Below are 12,568 nucleotides of genomic sequence, written 5' to 3' on the forward strand. Positions count from 1 at the left end.
TTCATGAAGCACTTAGCGAGTTCAAAGGGAAGTTACAGAGCAGAATTAAGAGCAGAGGGTCCTGGCGGACGCCGCCATTGTCATTTAAGATGATATCAAGATTTTTGCCAAAGTCTGTGTGGGACTTCAGTTCATTATCCTCTCAGTCATGTTCCTATCTCCCTTCCCCTCGGGTCAGAGTTTGGGAAAAGAACGTTCTGAAGTGTTGGATGTGTCATGTTTCACGGTGACACGGCCCAGAAGTTGCGCCACTTCTAAGGAACGCAGCAATCACCTAATATCAGCCGCTCCAGCTGCGGGCTGTGATTCGAAATTGTCTGGGGGCTCGCCACCAGTTACCAGAGTTATTGCCAGTTTACTGTGGAGAGCATGCCCAGCTGAAATTGCAGTGATGGATTGTAGTTTCAAATTGATGAGGATCTTTCAGCAGGAGCTCTGATGAATTTTCATCCTGAATACAGATGCATGAGCAGAGCAACACTGCCTGGGATTCAATTACACACACAGGGAACACGCTGCACCTTAAACTCGTGTGAATAGTGATCCATGCAGGCGTGCAGGGATGAGAGTGGTCTCCCACTCACAAGTTCCCCATGTAGGGGGTTCCGTTGTCATTTTGGGCGTTTTTGTGGCTTATCATGCTTGCACAGGGAGGGGAATTGGACATCTAGACTGGGAAATGACAGTATAGTTAGGGAACAGCAGCCAGAGCGGTAATGGGAGTTGAACCATTTGTGAGGTTAGCAGTTAGCTCAGGTAGACCTCAGCCGCCTTAAAACCTCCTCTTTACACAGACTGAATAATGATCGTGTTCAAAGTCAACAGAAGTCGGAGTTGACCCAAGGACAGGATGAACGCATGTGCCACGCACGACTGTGGAGGTGCTCGTGAGCAAGGCATCTCGGATTGCCTCATTGGTGCCAGTATGGGTTGGTTTTCTGAGCAGAGCGTCGATGTGGAGAAGGAGCGTGTGCGTGTTTCTCTTCCCCACGCTAGGGAACCGAATGCGCGGGTCCCGCTGCGCGTGCTAAAGACCGGGGGGGGTGAGGAGACACTCCTGACCGTCACACAGGGTGGGGTTCACCGAGGAGCTCCGACCCCGCGCGCCGCCCCGCCCCCGCGCATAGCGCTGTCCGGCGCTCTGGTGCTGAACGCTCGGCTCGCAGAGCCAACTGCCTACAGCGCTGCGCACCGTCTGGAGCCAAGAGACCGATATCCCGGGATGACAGACCCTTAAATCAGGAGGAATTCCCATTCCTGGAGCGTTCAACACCGCAGATGGTTCTTGGGTGCTTTTTTTTTTAGTTATTTTGGAATGATTTTTCACCAAATACCAGAGGTGCGCGGAGGGGAATAAGTTGTCAGCAATATGATTTGGGGATTTGTGTTGTGCTGCCTCCTGACGCCGGCTGTTGGATCACAAATGCAGGAGAGACTGCCTTTCTTCCACGGACATGTTTTTGAGAACTCTCCCGCGGCTTCTAAAGTCAACGGTCTGAGCATTCCAGCGAGGCGCATCGACGCGCAAATATGGTGCCCGATCACCGGGACGCGCATCAAACTGCACGGAAACGGCAGCGAGGATTTCCGCGCCTTCGCCCACCACAAGCACGGAAACCTGCTGCTGAAAACTTCCAAGGTTCTGGACAGGGAGGCTCGCTCGGAATACCTGCTGAGCGTGGCTCTGTGCTGCCAGACCTGCGCGCCAGAGTCCGGCGTCTCCGCGGTCGCGTTGGTAAAAGTGGACGTCCTGGACACCAACGACCACGAACCGACTTTTGGCGTCGCGAACCGCGTCCACATAACTTTAAACGACACCACAGCTCTGCGGAGTGTGATATACAGACTGGAGGCCGACGACGCGGACAGCGGCAACAACGCCGTGTTGACGTACACGTCCGCGCCAAAAAATGGCAGTTTCTATGTGGTACCGAAAACAGGGGAAGTCTTGCTGGTTGACTCTATCTTAGGGCTTCCGTCTCAAGTCCAGTTCTCAGTCTTCGCCAGAGACCACGGATGGCCCCCCCTGACCAGTAAAGCTGTCGTGTTTACTGTTGCGCCACAGCGCTGGTCCAGGAGCCCCTCTGGACTGGCGGGTTCAGGGGGGAGAGGACGATCACCGCGGGCGCTACTTGACCCCGCTGCTCTGATCTCGCTAAACGTGTCCGAAGACGCCGGGATCGGCTCGGTTGTCACGAACCTCGGTCCCTCCCGGTTTCAATCACCCAGCTACGAGTTGATTTACCCCGAGTCAGAGAACTCCCCGGTGTCCGTGGGGCGCGACAGCGGCGAGCTCACCATAACCAGAAGTCTGGACCGGGAGGCAGAGCCCTTCGTGGAGCTGACTGTTAAGATTCAGGACAAACGAGGTGTGTAGAGTATTCCTCCATTAATCTGCACACACGCGCGCGCGCGCGCACACACACACACACACACACGCCCCCCTATCGGGAATTACTAGCATTGTAGCAGCAATGCCCTATTTTAGTTGAAAGCTCCACATGGTTAAAAAAAAAAACCCTCTGTTGCCATCTGGACACCCCCACCCCCCTTCACACACACACACACACACACACACACACACACACACACACACACACACACACACACACACACACACAATGAGTGGAGCCCCTCAACTAGGCCTGACACACCCATCATCCCTCACATCCATCACCTGTTAGCAGGCCATATAGCTGTGGTGTAGCCGGGGATCGTTCCACAGGTGTGCCTCCTGCAGGAGACGTGAGCCTGCGTGAGTCAGGCGTTCTGTCAGGGGATTTTGGAACCTCTCACTCTTGGTTCAACATAAACTCCAGGAAAAAAAAAAGGATGAATGTTGTTTATTTTTTTCCGAGCATCATCAAATTGTGACTCTGACTGACATATTTTGGAACTGTGAAGAACTAATCCTTGCAGAGTGGCAGACCACTTCACCCCCCCCCCCCCCACCACACACACACACACACACACACACACACACACACACACACACACACACTCCCTCTGATTCTTTTCTTTCATCTACTGGCATTACCCTTTTAATCCTTGCATCACTCGTTCTAACTCTAGCCCCAAGGATTTGAGGAATCACTGTCTCGCCCCATCGCGGCCCATCAGAAGCACCGGTCGTTAGTTTGATCCCCTTTTGCAGCTTTTCTACGGCAGCAACCTCAGCAGCAACACGGCGGCGAGCGACCCGAATGACCTGCTTCGTAATGGAGCTTGGCGGGAGGCGGCGAGCGGTGTTTAATTTGAAATTTACCTGCCGCCTGATTGGGCAGATCTGGCGTGACAGACACTCAGAGAACTTCCATTCCATCACTCTCCCCTGGAAAACTCTCTTTTCCCGATCAAAGTGGCGACGCCTTCTTCATTCTCTCGCATCTCAGACAGAATCCTCAGGGTAGGCGCCACATGTCTCATTTCCAACTCATTTCTGCCAGTCCATTTATGCGCTTTTACTCTTATTTTAGAGGTTTTAACATCATGTCCCACATGGATTCTTTCACTCTTTCACTGCATGTAGGTTTGCTTGGCTGTTGTAGTAAATTAGAGAGGCATTAGAGGGAGAGAGCAGCCCCGGTAAGATGCTTTGTATGCATGCGCGTCACTTTGTAGGCAGTAGTTTGTGCGTGATGGCATTAAAATTGTCTGCAGGTATGATAACAACAGTTCTAATAGGGCCCCAAGTGTTGCAGCATCTCCTTTTACATCTCAGCAGCGAGCCGTCTGCAGCGCGGAGTTGTCCACGCCGCTGACAGTCACCTGCTGAACGTCAAGCAGACAAACGTGCTGGGCGACAGGCTGGAGGCAGTTCAAAGGATTTCTGTCTTGTGGCTTTCAGAGATCCTAACCATCTTTATTCACACGCAAAAGCTGCGGGAAAACAATGGTAATCTCATGGTTCTGACTGACAAACTAGAGTTGAAGTTGTCCTTCTAACAACCACAAAGGCGGCTTTAAAGAAATCCACTTTAGTGGTTGATGTTATTATTTTTTTATGTATATTTTACAGGGTTTTGTGGAGACAATCCTGATTGTAACAGACACTAGAAATCAAGATGGATGGAATTCAATTGTACTTCAGGGCTCATATATGAATCCAATCAAAGATCCAATAATGCATCAGGATTGTGTCATTTCCTTAATTGATAAGTAGACAGTAAAAATGACGGGTCCACATGTCTGTTCACGTGCTTGCATGCTGGAAAATGTCCAGTGCACAGGCACGATGGTACCTTTGGGCTTCTGAATGTCACATCACATCTAAAATAAATCGGCGCTGCACTGGAACCAAGAAATGTATCATAGCGTTGAACATTACCCTTCGAGTTTCTTTTCATTCTGTCCATTGTGGTGCATTCTAATGCTAATAAGACCACAAAATACTCCATTTAGCCTTTGTGTAAATATTTACCATAACATGATTGACTACTGGAGAGGTAGAACTGTCTCAGTCTTTGCTTCCTTGGAGCATAAAGACTCTCTCGCTCTTCTCTCTCTCTCTTGCTCTCTCTAACTCTCAACTATTAGCTTAATTTTGGCTCAAGACACCCCTAGCCATGAAAGCAGAGCTTTCTTATGCTAATTACAGTGTGCTATAAGTGCAACATCGTGATTAGAGTTATCAGAAGGAGCTTTCTTTATTACCCAGATTAAATCTGTTTTGACACATCAAGATTTTTAGATAAACTATTGTGGCACTCTGCAGATAAGAGCTGGAACAGCGCCACTGGCTTAGACCCTATACGGGGCCTGAGCCTTTTCTGTTCATCAGGTATCATCGTTCCAGCCTCGTCGTGACTCCCAGACATATGTCGAAGCCTGCGCAGCCATGCTTTTTTCTCCAATGAATATTAAAAGTAATCATGTCAGAGGCGGCGTGACAGCTCCATGCAGATCCATCATTTTTTTTTAATGCATTCATAAAGAAATATAGGTGCCCGTGTGCAGGAAAGTGCAGCCTCACCTCGTGGTCATGAATACCATTAAAATACTTGATTATATTAATACTCCCCTGCCTCTATCACCTGGAGTCCATTCAATTAGTCACTGCTGCGATCATGTTCAGGATTGTTCCAACATGCTGTCACTGTTGGACCATCCCCCCCCCCATGGTTATTTTCTCCTGCTCATTTCAGCAGCAACACTGCCATTGTTTTCTATTTACCATCGGCCCATCGCTCATTACTCTTCTATTTACTTTTTTTTTAATGATCCCCCCCCAACAATTAAGACTTGGTAATTTCTCTCTCAATTAATCAAAACTTTCTTCCGCACGAGACAATTAAGTAGCGTAACTTCCCAACAATCTCGGGATTGTTCATGTCGCACCTGTGGGGGGTTGTTGGGTTGTAATTAGCGCACCCCGTCATGCAGACATAGCCCCTCCCACCTCTCACACATCTATAGTACGGTAAGTAGACTCAGTTCTTCTCATTAAAGCACACCCCTCATCTCCATGGTGCCCCCCCCCCCACTGAGGTTCTGATGAGAGATATTTACCTTTTAAAATGATATTCCGTGCACAAAGAATTCCAAGCAAAGTGGGCTTTTGTTTTCCTTTTCCCCTGACTTAGCCTCCGCGCATCAAACCAGCAGTACAAGGAGGAAAAACGCGGTGGAAGTAGGCCACGACTCATGACTCACACACGCTGGTTGTGCGGTGTGGTTTGGCAGAGAGGGAGGGGGGCATTGAGCGACTTCTCCAGCTCTTCCTGCGGAGGATTTGTTTTGGCTGGCCCACTGAGGATGTCAGTGTAGATTTTTCTTTACCGGTGTTTTTTTTTTTTTATGCTCGTCCCTCCAGAAGAATCGTTTTTTTTCGCCGCACCTGAGTGGGAGTCCGTTAACGGTATTTGACGGGTGGGAGGTGGGGTGAGGTGGGGTGTGGTGGGGTGGGGGTCGAAGAAGTGCTGCAGTCCATTGTGAGTTGAGTGGGGGGAAGCCGGAGTAGGTTTTTTTTGTGTTCCCCCCCCCCCTCTCTGCTGGGTGTCCGTGGGCAGGGTGGCATTCAGCTCCTCACAATCACCTCCCCTCAGCCTCGTCTGCTCATCTCTCTGGGATTCTCCTGCTCTCCTTCTTTCTCTCCGTCCTACTCCTTTTTTTCCCTCCAGTTTGTGTCAGAGTCAGTATCTCGCGCGCCTCCTGCTGTCTTTAATCCAATTTCCGCACTTATTCTTTGCCCCGCTTCCATTACATTTGCATATGTGATGCGAAATGAATTGCTCTTTTCTGTTTGTTTTTAATTTGTGACCGTGGGGTTTGTTTGTTTGAATAGAAAACAGTGTGATGAAAAGCCGTCGCCATTTATTCCATTTAGTCAAAGAACAATCGCCAGCAGTGATCATGTTGGTTTACTTTGGAGAGATTTGAAGCCTGTAGATGCACGTGCATTTGTACATATCACACGTTCCTAATTGTGTGCCCTGGCCTCCATTTAGGTGTTCCGATTGTCCCTCTAGAGACTCGACCACAGAGACTCTCACATGTTTTTTCTGCTGCTGTGGAGCTCCCTCACGCCCCTAATGCATTATTTCTTATCTGGGGCTTATCCCATATCAAATGCACGTGTCCGAGCAACAGCGCCGCAGCCGCCTCTGCTGGCCTGTTTGTATGTGTGTGTGTGTGTGTGTGTGTGTGTGGGTGGGTGGGGGGGGGGGGGGGCTAGTTTGCCACAGCTTCATTTAAAAGATGGGCTTAATCAGATGCTGGAAAACATCCCATCTAAAGAGGCGGGAGGGAAGTTTAAGAACGCGAGATGCTTCCGTCAGGGATACGTAAAGGTCAGGAGACGGCGTGATGCTGCAGGGAGCCGGGTCAAAGAGAGGCGGCGAGATCAAGGAGTTTAAGTGAGACAAAGGTGGAGGCGTGTGAACTGGTGCATGTGTCGCTCCTCTGTCTCCCGCTCGCCTATAGGCTTTGCTGAAGATAAGCAAAGGGCAGTCAGATCAGACGCAGCCAGTTGCTCTGTAACACGCAGGAGGTCACCTCAGTAAATAATTTGTCACATGGTTAGAGGGCACAAGAGAGGAATTGTTGCGGTGGCAGGATGAGAATGAGGTGTGCATGTTTGCTAGCCTGTAGTGCAAAATGGGTTGCTGCAGGGCAGAGAGTGGATGGGGGGTGGGGGGGTCAGGGTGGGGGAGCTCTTCCATAAACCTATGAAAAGGGCAACGCGCCGTTGTGTTTGTGTGAAAAGTGTGGGGCAAATGGAGGGAGGATGGGGAGAAATACCTGGATGCCCTTTTGAATGACACAAAGACTGAAGGCGAAAAAGATACTTAGGGACGGCAGCAATGTGCCAAAACAACACTGAAGCAGAATTATGCATGAAACCTGGAGGAACGGCTCTGCTGCTCAGGGATTCTTCAGCTAAATTAGGTGCTAAATGAAATAAATCACGGTGTTTCACCAGTAGTCCCCAAACATGAAAAAATACATATGATGTGAAGATAAACTTAGAACAATTAACAGTTTGCTGGTTCTTGTGTGGTCCTGATGTGCAAGAGCGATAATTCTGCCAACAACTCCAAGTGTGGCTCAGATGCACATAAACGCATCGCATCAGCATTAGCGATAATGACGGATGCTCTCCAGGGATCACCGAGGGGCCTGAAACTTAAAACACATCTTAATGAGTATGAATGATTGGAGAAATACCAAATGCCGTGATGACTTTATAATGAGAACGAGAGAAAAATGTGTTTGGTGGAAATTGGTCACGTATTGACCTTGATTAGATCGGCACATCACTGCTGCCACCGCGGTTTGATTTATGTGACGGAGAAAGGGCTTTTAGCTGTAGCCAGACACTGAGCAGCCATGTTTAGAGAGAGGAAATACTCATTTTTGTTGAGGTGTGACCTGTGAGAAGGACACCGTCGCCGACACGCACCTAAAGCTAGCAAAGATAAGGTCTGGAAAGCTGGCATGCTTCATGTGGCCTGTTTGCTAGGCTTGAGAACTCATAACATAAACCCAAATGTAAAGCATCCATATTTAATTCAACGGTCTTGCAGGGTGAATTTCATTTCCTCAACTCGATGTGTAGCTATTTTCTTCTTCTTTTCCCGACATGAAAATCAAGCAGCCCTGGCTGTAACTGGGATTTTGCCCATTTGGTCACGCTGGGCCTCCCTGCAGAGTCAGTATGTGGGTCCCAAAGACCCTCGGGTGACGGAGTGAACCCGGCTGGCTGCGTGGGAGTGTGGGGGGGGGGGCTCAGAGATATAACACATTTATCAAAAACGTGTATGAATAAATGAAGATGCGTTAATGTGTTTTCATTATAAGTCCCCTGTGGTAGTCCTCTTATTATAATAACATAAATGATGTGCTGAATCCCGCATTAAAAGCAGAGCGATGTGAACTCCCCGCATTGTGCGACTCTCAGGAGGTAGCGGAGCAGACGGGCGGGGGCTTCTTTCATTGGCCAAGGGTCTACATTATTGATGCCCATTACCGCAGACATTGTCATCTCCAGACATTGCACGGAGACAGGCACTGTCAGGTAAATGTCTCGCTGACCTCCGCCGGCACAGAATCCCAGGATGCCTCTGGCGTCTTCCTGTGTGATGAATGAGCCGAACTGGCATTTTGCACGACGAACTTACTACGACCAACCGGAAAGTTTCCGTTTTATCAACTCCCCCCCCCCCCTGTAATGCGCTCACGCCAGCCTTCGAGGGGTCTAACGTTTGAGTAATTTAATGAAATTTTTTACTCTTATGTTTCCTCTGTTTGCCGCCGTGGAGACGCTGACACTTCCTGTTAACTTTTCTCTGGGCTTTCACCGCTGTACGCGGGTTAGCGCCCGTCCTCGGGAAGATGGATTGATTTTACGCTATTGATCAAGCAGGACCCGTTTAGCTTCCAGTCACAAACCATCCCTTTACACGCCACTATATTCGTCACTGAGCGGGCCGTGACAGCCTGTTTCTGGTGCTGGAGAGGTGTTTGTGATGGAGTCTGGTTGAACTGTCCTGAAGCACTCTAATGAATCAGCCTTTCAGACCAGCCTGCCCACAGGCCACAATCAGCGGGGCAACGCTGGAACGAAGTCCAGGGCATGTCATGGGAATTCAGCGCTTGTGCTTATTTATCTATTTGTTCTTGAATTTCCCAACCTTCTTGTACCCAGAGGTCCAATTAGGTTAAAAATAACAATTGTTGTGTCTCTGCTGTCTCCGGCCCGAAGAGACGGCGATAAACACGGGGAGCAGAGACCGGTTCGACAAGGAAAGCGTTTCAACGGTGAGGAGAAAAAGCCCAGTCTCACGGCTGACCGAGCTGCCAGCTGACAGGCACTGACACAGCGTGAACTCTTGCTTAAAACAGTCAAATTGGCCTAATTGTTCTGCCACAATTTGCAACTTTCATTGAAAAGACGGCTCAGAAGGTAAGTGCGGTTCAGAGGAGGAACCAGGTGGTGCACGTCTCTCGCTTGGGTTATTTAAGCCTTTTCCAGGAAACGGGGAGACTAAAAGTCTGCAAGTCCATTACAGGCAGAGGACGGCTGATTACAATAACAGGTGTCTTAGGTTCAGAGAACATGTAGTGCCTCTCAAGGCTGATGAGCCCCTGGGGAAGAGCATGAACTGCTGTTAGAGGAGCTTCTCCAAACGGGACCTAGTGGGAGGAGAAGGGCAGACATATAGGTAGCTGTGTAAACAGGATGTAAATATCACACAGGTTGACACACTAGAGCCACGTTTTCTACGTGATGTGCTGAGGCGAGCCTGTTTTCGGCTCGTGTTGCGTTCATCCCATCTGTACAGGGCCGTTTCTGTTATGGCAGCTCCAAACTTGGCTTTCGCTCATCTGCCGTGTGTGTGTGTGTGTGTGTGGGAGAGAGAGAGAGATGTTTTATTTCTCTGTGTTCCAGCATCCAATTTGTGGCTGTTCTCTCTGGAAGAAGAGAGCGTACAAGACTTTTCAGTCCTTCGCGCTGTCTCGACAGCGCAGAGCTTAATTCTGACCATATGGTCTCCAGGTTTATGATGTGCTGAGGACCATGGGACGCACTGTTGTGGATGCAGTGTCGACCCTCGTTGTGCTTAAGCACAAACACGCACCGCTGCCTCCCACGAGGGGTCGTGACCTTAAGCCCAGAGCCCTCAAAGCCAGGCAGACAGGGAGGATTGGATCATTTTCTCGCTGTCTGGCCAGAGCCTATATGCAAACTCATAAATGCCGCTGGCCTTCCTGCCCCGACACCACCACAGCGGCTGTTTAAAGGAGTCATTTCAATACTTAATTGCTCGACTGGGCGTCTTGGTTCTGAGGAACATCTCTCACTGGCAACAGGCTGCAACTGACGGTTCGGCTCGTCTTTGAGTTTGGATGGATCGCCAGATCAGCATCCGTTTAAAAAGGCAAAATCCCTTTGATGAAGTGCCTTAATGTGAGCTCACATGCTAATATTATCGCAGATTTGGGGCATTAAATTTGATTATCACTCTTTTACCCTGTTATAATCGGGCATTTCTGTTGTTAGCGTTGCGCTAATAGCGAATATTGTGACGAACTGTAATGATGCGGTGGGGGTTCACACTTGATTTTCCTCGCACACAGTGGGTGATAAACAGCGATCGTGTTTAATCTTGCCGGCCGGCCGTTAATGACGGGAGATGATGGTCCACGCAGAGCAGACTGCTCACTGGATTAGATATCTAAATGAGGACTTTATCCTCATCCTCTTCCTCTTTCCCCATTACCAATAAGCTCGACTGCAGTCACATGCTGAGTTTCAGTCTAATGCATGTGACTAGTCGAGCATCTTTTGTGCACGCACATCTGTGCAAATTCGCACAATGGACACGTGCCGCTCCACCAGTGTGAATTCAGGCAGGAGTGAGATGTTTACATTCAGGGAGCTCTTGCTGTGGCGAGTAATAATCCTCTATACTTCCACAAGAACACATTTGCAGTTTTCGACTTATTATAACGGAGTGATATGGTTTTCCCAGAATGCCTTTCTCTCTCTCGTGCTAGAGGCCTGCTCTGAGTTTTCAGTGATAGATTAATGTTGTCTCACCTCCACGCCGTGCCTTGTTTTCCTATTAAGATGGCGTAGCTCCCTCTGTCACTCTGTGTGTCTGTGCCTCCGACTGCGGCCGCGTGCGCGCTTATATACTGTATGCTATGGAAAGATCGAAAGGGCTTCGAGAGGAACCCCCATCAATCACCAGCTCGGGAAGAAAATTTAGAGAGGCACGGAGGATGGAGGGAGAGATGGAGGTCGCCACAGGAAGCAGCATTTGAAGAAATGAAGAGAAGGGGAGGAAAGTGGCTGAATGGATGGAGCAGCCCCTGATGGAGCTGGTTCTGATTGAGCCGGGTAGTCTCTATATTCTTTAGAGATAAGGATGGGGGAACAGTGCTGAGCAGCTTCCTCCTGTAGCTCAAACTGAGTGCGATAATAAGAGAGCGTGAATGGAGCAAATTGAATTAATGCCGCGGCACACCATAAAAGCCCTAACTATAATGCATTTTTAAAATCCTATAATGAGCACAGAGCTCAAATAATTTCACACTCCAGTAAGGAAGATGACTTCGGAACCAGATTTCGGGCCTCGGTGACATCGCCACGGCTTTGTCATTTAACGTGACATGTCGAAATGACATTTACTCCTGCTTCCTGGGGAGCTCAGCAGGTGGTAAACTTTGCTAACAAACCATTCAGATCCCAGGAAGAAGGTGCCAACCTCACAGCAGCGTGGGGCGCTCATGCGCCGCCGTCTCGCTCTGGTCAGTTTTACTATTGTTATGCTGAGCAGTTACAGAAAGGGCGTGTCAGTTGTGCTCATTACGTCCCATTAGCAGCCCGTTCAGTCATGGCTTCAGTGGTAACTGGACCCCACCCTGCACACTGAGCATGTATATGCTTCCATCTGTTTCCCAGCCCAACCGGATCACAGCAGTCGTTGAGTCATAAAGCCGAAATAGTCATGGAAAATGAGGAAGGGAGAGGAAGACAGCGCTGTGACCTACGCTAACACTAACAGACAGGTGCTGATAGAGACTAATGACCAAATGAAAGCTTCTGATACAGCCAAAATGAAAGCACCATCGCATCCATCGTCATTTCGCTCCTCTCCTCTCCTCTCCTCTCCTCTCCTCTCCTCTCCTCTCCTCTCCTCTCCTCTCCTCTCCTCTCCTCTCCTCTCCTCTCCTCTCCTCTCCTCTCCTCTCCTCTCCTCTCCTCTCCTCTCCTCTCCTCTCCTCTCCTCTCCTCTCCTCATTCATTGAGGATTACAGTTTTTTCTGGAGCAAGAGGCCTGGAACTCTGTACTCTTTCCATTAAACCCAAGCCAAATATAAGTCTAAGCACGCACATGCACGTGCACGGGCACACACACGCACGCACCTCCCACACAACTATGCAGCACACTGGCGTCACATCCATGCAGGCACATACGATTTCACACGTATAAAAAGCCTACATCTGCACATAATTGCGTGCACAACAAAAAAGTAGAATTTAATCTAACTTCAATACTCTGACATCAACAAGCAGGGGCACTGTAAGCACATACTCTCACACACACACACACACACACAC

At 49.3% G+C, this 12,568-nt stretch overlaps 1 protein-coding gene across 1 annotated transcript in view; it reads left to right on the plus strand.

Annotated features, from left to right (window-relative positions):
- Nucleotides 1-902: 902 nt before the first annotated feature.
- LOC101062914 (neural-cadherin-like) overlaps nucleotides 903-12,568 on the plus strand; it is a 71,825-nt gene continuing 60,159 nt past the window's right edge. Inside the window, exon 1 of the mRNA XM_029842167.1 lies at nucleotides 903-2,369. Coding sequence (XP_029698027.1) covers nucleotides 1,370-2,369 — 1,000 coding nt within the window. The 5' untranslated portion in view covers nucleotides 903-1,369. The remainder of the gene's footprint in view (nucleotides 2,370-12,568) is intronic.

Source organism: Takifugu rubripes, chromosome 9 (assembly GCF_901000725.2).
Source record: "Takifugu rubripes chromosome 9, fTakRub1.2, whole genome shotgun sequence".
Lineage (NCBI taxonomy): Eukaryota > Metazoa > Chordata > Actinopteri > Tetraodontiformes > Tetraodontidae > Takifugu > Takifugu rubripes.